Below are 10,938 nucleotides of genomic sequence, written 5' to 3' on the forward strand. Positions count from 1 at the left end.
TTTTATTTTTATTTTTTTGAGAGAGAGCAGGGCAGGGGTAGTGGGAGAGGGAGAATGGAAAGGGAAACACGGGGGCAGGGGAAGGGGGAGGGAGGGAATCTTAAGCAGGCTTCATGCCCAACATAGAGCCCAACGCAGGGCTCAATCTCACCACCCTGAGATCGTTACCTAAGATAAAATCAAGAGTCTGATGCTTAACCAACTGAGCCACCTAGGCACCCTGGAACTTTGCTCTTTAAATTGTTTTCAAATTCTTATATATTTTTTTAAAAAAATTTTAATGTTTATTTTTGAGACAGAAGGTGAGCAGGGGAGGGGCAGAATTCAAAGTAGGCTCTAGGCTCTGAGCTGTCAGCACAGAGCCTAACATGGGGCTCGAACCCACAAACTGGGAGATCATGACCTGAACTGAAGTCAGACGCTCGATTGACTGAGCCACCCAGAGGCCCCTCAAATTCTTAAATATATTTTTTCTATTCTTCAATTTCCTTCATCCTGTGGCACCTGCTTCAGTTCCTAAATATCTCTATCATTTTCTTTTGAAAAGTTAAATTCTGGAGACTGACTTACTGAGTTCAGATTTTGTCTCCACTCTCCCACCAGCTAAAAGACCTAACAAATTATTTCCAAACTACAGTTGCCTCTTTATGTGGGATAATAATAATACTTCCTTGATGATGTTGTAGTGGGGAGTAAATGAGATAATAAATGTCCAGCATTGAGCAAAGAGGGTGGGACATAGTAGCCACTGAAGAAACAACCCTGAAGATTGAAGTCAACTGAGAACATTATGTTAAGGCATTTTGAAAGGATTAAAATGATACAAATGTTTTGTTTTGTTTTGTTTTACATTTGTTTATTACTGAGAGACAGAGAGTGATAGAGCATGAACGAGGAAGGGGCAGAGAGAGGAGACACAGAATCCAAAGCAAGCTCCAGGCTCTGAGCTGTCAGCACAGCCCGAACCTGCGAGATCATGACCTGAGCAAGTTGGTCCCTCAACCAACTGAGCCACCCAAGTGCCCCTAAAATGATACAAATGTAAACTGGCATTAAAAGCTGCATCACTTTGTACTCTGGCAAACCCATTTCATTAGTCTCCTCTGGGAAAAAGTGAGAGAAACCCGTCATTTAAGGGTGGAAAGGTAACTTCAGATGAGATATTGGAGTTTGTGGGAAGGAAGGAAGTGGTAGGGGATTCTGTTTCCTACCATAAAGTACTTTCTAAGACACACTCCACTGCCGGTGGGGGCTACATCCTATATTAAAGTTGAAGGAAAACATACTCATGAAAGCAGATTATCTTTACAACTAAATGCTGTGTGTTCCAAACAGATGCATATCTCTGTACATTACTTTATTCAGTATGTCTTCCCTGTGTAATATAAGATTGGGCAAGACATCTTACAGTTCTAGAATATATTATCCATACAACACAGGGATTGAGGTACAAAACTTTGCTCTTAGTTTTCAGGGGACTGAATGGCATTTCCCCTCCTTCACACATGAAGTGCCCTGCCTAGAGGGGTGTGGCAGGTGGGGTTGGGGGTGAGCATGGTCTTTCCAGGCAAGGGGCAGTGGCCTAGAGCTAACAACTGATGGAAGGTTTTAATTCTTGAGTGATTTTTAGGTAACCAGGCACTTAGGCTCTACTAAGCAGGTTAACAAAAAGTACACAGGTTTAATCCTATCAGAGTTTATGTCTGAGAAAGTGATCTCCCCAAGTATATTTGCCATCAGTACTTGTTACATTTCCTTAGATAACAGTGCAAATATAAAAGGAATCAAGGGGAAGAGGGAGTGGCCATGAGTTTGAACAAAAAGAGATCCAGAGAATTAGGAGAAAAGAGGAAAAAGAGAAGTGAGCTGGGGCGGGGGAAGAAATTATGTCTATGTGTTACATGTTTAACAAAGGTCTGGTACATGCTACTCAACAGTGTGAGGCTCAGGGTGGTGCTAAGCATGTGGCTACCCTGGGGAGGAAACATATATACTGAGCACTTGCTACATTGTTAGCCAGCGTATTGGGTGCTATATTATATAGTATCTCATTTAACCTTTGTAAAAACATCCATGTGATAAGCCTTATTTTATCTAAATTTCATAAATGAGAAAAATCCTCAGGGAGATGAAATAACCGGTTCAGGACCACACAGCTAGTGTTTGCCAGCATGTCTTATACATGGTATGCATTAAACATTTGCTGACTAAAAATAAATTCATACAAGACAGGCTAAATGACTTGGAACAAATTTTAAGTGTTCTAAAAGTACAGAAAACAAAGTTAACCATTTGTAGAGTGGCAGACAAAAAAACAAAGAAGGGTGTATCTTGCTGGGAAAGGGAATGCAAGAGCATTCTCATATCAGTGGGGAGAAGGCTGCCAAAGTAGTGAGGCCAGAATGAGTGAACCCTGAAATCCAAACAAAGAGCTTTAACCCACTCTATAAGCTATGGGGCTCTAACAGAGGTTCTTAGAAGACTAAAATGAAGGTGGAAAAGATAGACCCTGGTAGATTACCTTATCATCTGAGTAGAGGCTGGTTTAAACTAGAGATAAAAGAGGCAAGATGGTTAAGGTGTTTAAAATAGGCTAGTGTGAGGTTTATCACCTGAAATAGAGAAGAAGGGGCAGAGTCTGGGATTAAGAAACAGAACAAGGTGATGAACGGGGTTTGGGAAATGAAGAAAGTATCAAAACTGCTTTCCTCTGACCGCACCTTTCCTTAAGATTTATAGATTGAAAGATACAGAAATAAAGATGAGGGAAAGATGAGGCTTCCCAATTCTTAAAACACAAATTTCATTTCTCCCCCAAGGACATAATGAAACATAGTATTGGGCTGAAAGAAATCCAGGCAGGCAGTACATTAATTATCCAGCATCTCATTACACTGCATTGTTGTTGGGACAACATGTTTAATAAATAGCATTTAGTTAGACAATCTCTTTCTATTTCTGTCTACTAGGATTGACTTAGACAAAAAAAAATTTACTCCAGGGTATGAAACCGGAAAGAGCAACGTACTAAGCAAGGATGCCAGGGTTTTGGTCCTAGCTCTCAAACGAACTCCACTATGTCAACCTGACACTTGTGACTTTCCTGAACACAGATTTCCTTATCTGCAAAACTGGCCCAGATGGGAATACAGACAGGGACTGGGAGTGAATTCTACTTGAGCTCAGCAGAGTCCTGGGATTCTGGGGAGGTACTTCAGAGGTCAGGAAGGGGCGAGCAGGAAGCTCCCAACCACCACCCACACCCCCATCAGCCTGAGAAGCTCCACTTTCCTGACCACTACATTGGGGATCAAGATGTCACTCAGTCTTCAGTGTGATCCCACACTTTACCCCCACCACCAAGGGAAAATTGCTGGTCTATATGCTAAGAATCTTGTTCCGTAGAGTCAGCTGGCTGATTTCCCAAAGAATAATAATACAAGTTGATGGCTGTGTGAATCTGCAAGTTAACACGACCCTATCTATAATATTTAAAAATTTCACAAAAGCCCAAATGAGACACACTGTTTTAGAATTTGGGTGGAAAACTAAACTTGCATTCCAGGAATAAACTTTGAGGCTCAGTGAAGGTACCCAAAACTATTAGCCAGTAACGCAAAAGGCTGCAGTTACCTACTTTAGATTATCTTAATGTTTTAAGGGGTAAGTAGCACACAAGTGATGCTTTTTAAAGTGATTTCTTTTTAAAGAAAAAAACTTTGAAAAAGTACAAAAATGAACAAAAACACTGACAACTGATCTCTCCACAGCTCAGAGCGCAGGGACTGGGGAACTTCCCAGGACTCCTGACCTGAGAGGCTTCGTCGGGGCTCTCGGCCACACTGACTAGAATTGCGAGTTATTTTCACTAATGGCCCACACTTTACAACTGTAGCAACCTGGACGCTAAGTAGAAGCTTGAGTTAACTCTTCTTTAGAAACAGAAGAGAACAGGGTGATGAATCAAAATGGACATACTCTAGGGTTTTCCAAAGTTCATATCGCAATTGGCAGCGGATCTTGAGAAAATCAACTTACTGGATTTTTCTATTTAGTGTTAATTTGGGGACTATTTTATACTAGTTTAAATGTTATTAAAATAATGTGATAGCACTTTGTTATTATTTTACTTGATATAGTAATGGGTTGGTGTGTGTGTGTGTGTGTGCGATTTTGTTTCTGTTTTATAAATCTTCTGTATGTGTACATGTCACAATATAAACTGTATTTCTTACTGAGAGCTGTAAAACAATGTTTGAGAAGCACTTCCTTGGTAGAGACTAGAACTGAGAGAAGCTTGATTTCTGTTTGATCTTAGAGAATTTTAGGAAGTTTGGTTTAAAAGTAAAGAGGTGGGGACAGTGGGGAGGGACCGAATATTTCCTGAGTGATGACCATTTTGTAGACCTTGTGCTTGATGTTAAGCAACTCAACAAGAGTTGGCCTTATGGGAATGGGAGGGTGGGGGTAAGAGGGGCTTATCAGGAATTTCACTTTTCTGGATTAAGGGAATTGAAGTAACTCCTCCAAAGTCACAGCTAGTAAGAGGCAGATTCTGAATCCCAACTTGATAGTCCATCTGACTATTAACTGCAGTTTCTTAACTATAGGGGAAGGAGGAGGGGAAACTTAAATTGTTTCATTCAGGCTAGCTCTAAAATATGCTACTTGGGTCTAAATTATGAGTATCATCATCACTGTGGCTAATGTTCATTAAATCCTCATTTGTTTCAGGCTCTATATTAAGTGCCTTAAAATCTTCATTTCACTTATCTTCACAAAAACCTTATGAGATATGTACTATAATCATCCCTGTTTACTGCAGTAGTTCAGTAACTTGACCAGAGTCACACAAACACTGTGGATACAAAATCCAAATGCACATTAAATAGCTAGATGCAGCTTTTTTATTTTTTACACTTTCTACACATATTTGGGGAAAATACCTGCTAAAATAGCTATTTCCCCTCAAAAGGTTGGAGTCTGAAGAGTTGAAATCTCAGTTTCTCACCTATGAAATAAAACTGAGATTTGGGGAGCTGAGTGGCTCAGTCAGTTGAGTGTCAGACTCCTGATTTTGGCTCAGGTCATGACCTCACAGTTCGTGAGATCAAGCCCTGCATAAGGCTCTGCGCTGAGCATGGAGCCTGGTTAAGATCATCTGTCTGTCTGTCTTCTCTCTCTCTCTCCCTCCGTCACTTTCCCCCCTTACGTTCTCTCTTCCTCTCTCTAAAATAAAAAGGGAAAAAAAAGAAATAAAAGTGAGATTAGATGTTACTTAGAATTTTTTTAAATTCAGCTTTTTCTAGTTCTAAAATGGGTCATGAAGGTAAGCTTCTATTTAAAGAATGTCAGGCAAACACAACAGTCTGTGTAATTTTACCACTTCAGCTTCCTGGCTACTAACACTGCATGGCTGGTTCCTAAACACTTGGAGCTCCACTTTCTTTTTCTTATAATTTTTTTTACGTTTATTTATTTTTGAGACAGAGAGATACAGAGCATGAGCCGGGGAGTGCCAGAGAGGGAGACACAGAATCTGAAGCAAGCTCAAGGCTCCGAGCTGTTAGCACAGAGCCCCACGCAGGGCTCGAACCCACAAACTGCGAGATATGACCTGAGCTGAAGTCGGACGCTCAATTGACTGAGGCACCCAGGCGCCCCTTGGAGCTCTACCTTCTAAAGTCCCTGTCCCTTTAGCAATCTGCTTACTATAAGAATATACCCTTTGGTTATAATCACTGTATTTTAAAAATGTTTAGTGTTCAATATTCGTCATAAAAGCAAATAGCTTTTAAAACATGCTTATGATTTAAGGATTAGGGTTTATACTGTAATAAAATTTTTGTCTGTAAGGCTTTTCTTATTCCATTGACCTGGATGACTGCTGGCTACCAAGTCCTAATCTGGGGATGGGGTATTAAGGGGCGGAGATGGGAGTAGACCTCTATTTTCTTGAAAAGGCAGCTCAAGCAGCTTCAGAAACCCCTACCCGCCATGGAATTTAGGCTGAACACATTAAGGCACAGGACAGAGGGCTGTGAGAAGCTGGGATTTGTATAGTTTTGCTGTCACAGTCTCAGCGGGTAACTACTCTGGTGGAATTTTGGGCACTTCAATTTAGGTGAGGTTTAGTCCATTTCCTTGTGTATCATGTGTCTAACATCTAGCCTTCTCAGCTTCAGACAACTGATAGGACATATATCCTGCAGAAAATAGTGTGAGCCAGAGGAGCTTAGGGATACTGATTTTCCAGTTTTCTCACCCTTTTGCAAGTGTCCCTCCTTTTTAGTCTCTGCACTAAGCTTAAGCTATTCTACAATCTTGTCTGAATGAGATTTAGTTACAGCCAAGTGATTTCCATGTCCTATCAAGTGGGTAAAAATGAAATTCTGCCCATACCTTCAAATTACATCTTCTCCTTCAGAAAAATACGAGACTTAAATTGGTCTGTGAGCAAACTGAGCTGACTTCCCACTGAGAGATAAGGGGGCAGTTATTCCTAAAAAGGAGGCAAGGGAAGGTAAAATGAAATGAAACAGGGCAGCATTTCCAAGGGCACTCATACATTCTTGTTTGCAAGGTCACACCTACATCCTACTTGAAAAGGGCCGAAAGCCCTGCACGTCATTCAGCTATGCTTTCACCTGATTTTACTCATGCGGATACACACTCCTGTCATATTTCCAAGAGATACCTGAGACACAAAAACCATGCTTTCCAAAGCCGACGGGGTAGGAAGATTAGAAGGGAGGAAAGGGTGGGTGGATGGGCGCCTGGTGGGGAGATACTGAGCAAGGGGGTAAGTTCAGAAAGTGAGTGGATACAAAGAAAGTAGAACAGTGACACTGAACAGGGTTAGCAGAGAGCCCCATGGTCTGGTCCTGTAAAATAAGCAAAGTAATTAGGTATCAAAAGAGAGGTGCTTCCACCTTTATCGATTCAGCTTTAGAGATCAAGAAGTACCTAGGGAAGCCCAGAAGCTCTCTGTTTCTTTCTTAGTTGCACCTGTTTCAGAAAGGCCTGGGCTAATAAATGAGGAAAACAACAGGTTCCCACAGGCAGAAACTCGAGCCAGTCCCCGCACCTCCTGGAGCCTGTGCCTGGACTACCAGACTGCGGCCCAGGCCTCCACTGCCCTGCCCTGCTCTGCCCGAGGCCAGTTCTGCAAGGCCAGGCAACAATGGCTTCCTGTCTTTCTGGGCCCAGGTGAGACCCACTTTCCCAAGGCTCACCTGCTGGGAGCCAGGTGAAGAGGAGCAGCCAAGGTGCAGGCAGCTCGGGGAACATGCCTGCCACTCCCTGGCCTCTTTCAGCGCAGGGGCTCCGGGGGCAAGGCAGCTCCCTCTACACTGTCACTCCAGGACGCACCACTTCTCCAAGGAATCCCTCCGCTTTCCCCTCACTCGGCGCTGCGAGGCGGAAGGGCCGGCCTCGGTCCCCGAGCAGGTGAGGGCCGGCTCATCCCTACCTGGGGCGCGCCCCTCAGCCCCGCCCCCCGCCCCGCGCCCCGCCCTTTCCTGCTCCGCCCCCGGTCCCGGAGGCCCGCGGCCACCTTTCCTACCTGCCACCGCCTCGCCTCCTCCTCTGCAGAATTCCAGGTAGTTCGCATCACTGGACCCCATCTCTTGCCACAACTCTCTCGCTGTAAAGAACGTTACCATTCTCCCCCACCACCATAAGGTTTTGGGAAATCTTACCTCTAGCAACTTTCTTCCCTTTCTTTGCAGTATTTATATGGATATAACTGTCTAGGTGCATTTCCTGCATTATATTTTCTTTCCCTCATACGTGCTTGGAAAACTTTCTCCCCACCAAAAACACACTAATATGACGTTTGCACTTAATGTTTGCTTAGGTTTTCTAGAAACTAAAGATGTATGGTATAAACTAGACAAATAGGTTTAATTTTCCACAAATATAAAACTCTTAGATGCTTATTACAGAAAAGCTAGAAAAATAGAAAATATTAGAAATAAGAAAAAATCCTATTCCACCACCTATAGTTAGGCATTGTTAATGTTGGTATATTCCTTTTTATTAATTTCCATCCTTCATGAAGTACAACTCCACAGCCCCTCACTGACTTAACTCCCAAGGTTAAAAATTCTAGGTCACTTTGCCCCAGGCCAACTAGGATATAAGCCAGTCCCTCCTTTCTTGGCAGGAACCCACTATGGAACCGTAAAACACAGGAAGGAGACATACCTGCCTTCAGGAACCAACCAACAAAATTAACATGGAAAGTCACCTATACATTGGTCAGTATAAATAACAAGCTATTTTATACACCTCTCCCTTATTTGGAATTGTTTACGTGCTCTCCCTCCTGGCCACCATCTTTTTCCTCAAGAAAAGAATTATAAAGGTGCATTAAACATGGTTTCTGCCCCTCAGGAAGCTCCCTTTCTCCTCAGTGACCTTAGAAGTCAGCATTCTTTCTCTTAAGTGTATCTCCTGCCCTGCTCTGCTGTGAAGGGTTCTCTTCTCCAGAGCTACTCGTGTCCCTTGTCTCACTTCCACCCAGAGGAACATCCTTGTCCTGAGACTAATTAGAGGTCAACCCAGTCCCTTCTCCCAGTTTCCCCTCCTCCCCCTTAGTCTGCCTTCTAGTTCCCCAATTGGGCCTCTCCACTTTAAATGTTTTTTCCTGTAGCCACTTCTCTTCAAGAAAGTAGGAAGGAAATTCAGGCAGTAAGTACATGGCCAAAGGCAGATGGTACAGAATGTTCAGGGGCCTTTAGGTCTTCCACAGTGGATCTTAGCAGAGCAGCAGAAGCAGGATATAAAGTGAGGAATGCTCCTCATACCCCTTCCACCCTTCCAAAGACTGTGTGCATGCTCCTAGGAACATTGTATGGATTTGGGTGTTTGTGACCCTGAGGGATTTGTATAGCTCCTGGATTTGTAAATTGCTCTAGGCACACAGTCTAAAAAAGTGTGAGACCTCTCTTTCCCAAACCTATCTCCCATGCCCTTCAGCCCTTGTTTTGATATAAAGGTCAATTTAATACTACGTGCATCTTTTTTCTTTACCACCTATATCCTATACGAAGCAATGTTCTAAGAATCTTATATGCATTATCTCATTACATTTCTACAATAACTATATAAAATAGGGACTGGTTATTCTGTTATTATCAATTCCATTTTACAGATGTGGAAGCTGAGGTACAAAGAAGTAATTTGCCCAAGGTAACAAAGCTAATAAGTTGGTGGAGTTATGAATCTAAATGAGGCAGTCTGATTCCAGACCTTCTGCTGCTGGCTGTTACACCATACACTGTCACCTAGCTATGTCTCAATCTGTGTTTACAGTTAGTGTATCAGCTAAAGCAGTTTGTTTCCACGTAGATCATTTAGCTCTACATAAAATAAAACTTCATTCCACTACCATGAGCTCTCCTGGACCAGTTATTCTGCCAACATGTACCATTGTTTCAATAAAGATTTGATAAGAATATACATTTGGTTCAGAGCAACAAACACTTCTTTCATTGCTAAATATAGAATTAAAAAAATACTTGACCTGCTGATAGTGATTGAGACAAAAGTGTCTTCATATACAAAGTAATAATAGGTACTATTTATTTAACACTTACATTGTGCTGGGCACTATTCTTCGCACTTTTGCATTAACTTCATTAATTCTCTCAACATTCTAGGGCAGGGACTACTATTGTCCCCATTTTACAGCTAAGGAACATGGGGAACAAAGGTTCAGTTTCTAACCAGGGTCACTCAGCTTGTAAGCAGCAAAGCTGAGTGCAAACTCAGACAGTCTGCCTTTGGAGAACACAGCCTTAATTATTATCCTAGCTGTATTGTGTCTCTTTGTGTTCACTGGTCCAAGGTTTAACCACAAAGTACAGAACTTATGATTTCATCATTTGTAATCATACTTTCTAGTTAAAACCATAAGTGTTTCTGAATACTGTGTCTATATATGCATATGCATCACTACTTGAGAATGATTTGATATTTGTTACATCTGTGTATTTATCAAGAATGGAAGAAAAAATAAAGAAATATGTAAGTAAAAATCTTGCTCCAGGCAGTTAAATCTAAAGGGAGGCAAGAAATGGAAGTAGCTAACTGGTGCTGCAACATTTGGAACATATCCTATTCATTATGTATGCCTGGCATACAAAGAGCATAGCACCTGGCATATAGGTAGTGCTCAATAGATATTGCTCAGTTCTTTATCTCTAGTTGCTGGAGTAAGTGACATGTGAGCTGGGTTTGAAAATGAATAAGACTGGGGCACCTGGGTGGCTCAGTCAGTTAGGCATCTGACTTCAGCTCAGGTCATGATCTCACAGTTCCTGGGTTCAAGACCCACATTGGGCTCTTTGCTGACAGCTAAGAGCCTGGAGCCTACCTCGGTTTCTGTGACTCCCTTTCTCTGCCCCTCCTCTGCTCATGCTCTGTCTCTCGAAAATAAATAAACCTTAAAAAAAATGAACAAGACTTTGCCAGAGCAATCCAAGCAGAGAGACTGTGCAAAAATCATAGCACCAGGAAATAGGATAGCTGAACTATAAGCACTTCAGTTTCTCTAGGGCAAGGTGGGGAGTGGTAGGAAAATATGTTAGAGAGCCAGGGTAAATAAATGGCCTTGCATGGCCAGATGGAGATCTAAGACTTTATACAGTAGACAGGGAGGCAGTGAAGGGTTTTAAGCGAGGCAAGACATGATCAGACTTGCATATTAGGAAGATAAACTTGTCAGCAATGAGAAGAAGAATGGTAAGCAAGGGTTGAGATGAAAGGCAGGGATATCAGTTAGAAAACAGTTACTATGGTCAAGGTGGAAATACTGAGGACTCAACCCAGTCATTGGTGTTGAGAATGGAGAAGCAAAAATACTTTGGCAGATATTCAGAATGTAGAATTGACAAGACTGATGGTAAATTAGATGTGGGGATTGAGAAAATA

At 42.2% G+C, this 10,938-nt stretch overlaps 1 protein-coding gene across 1 annotated transcript in view; it reads right to left on the reverse strand.

Moving 5' to 3' along the window:
* ILDR1 (immunoglobulin like domain containing receptor 1) overlaps window positions 1-7,290 on the reverse strand; it is a 30,163-nt gene extending 22,873 nt beyond the window's left edge. The window contains exon 1 of the mRNA XM_029940715.1: window positions 7,236-7,290. Coding sequence (XP_029796575.1) covers window positions 7,236-7,290 — 55 coding nt within the window. The remainder of the gene's footprint in view (window positions 1-7,235) is intronic.
* Window positions 7,291-10,938: the final 3,648 nt, after the last annotated feature.

Source organism: Suricata suricatta, chromosome 5 (genome assembly GCF_006229205.1).
Source record: "Suricata suricatta isolate VVHF042 chromosome 5, meerkat_22Aug2017_6uvM2_HiC, whole genome shotgun sequence".
Classification (NCBI taxonomy): domain Eukaryota; kingdom Metazoa; phylum Chordata; class Mammalia; order Carnivora; family Herpestidae; genus Suricata; species Suricata suricatta.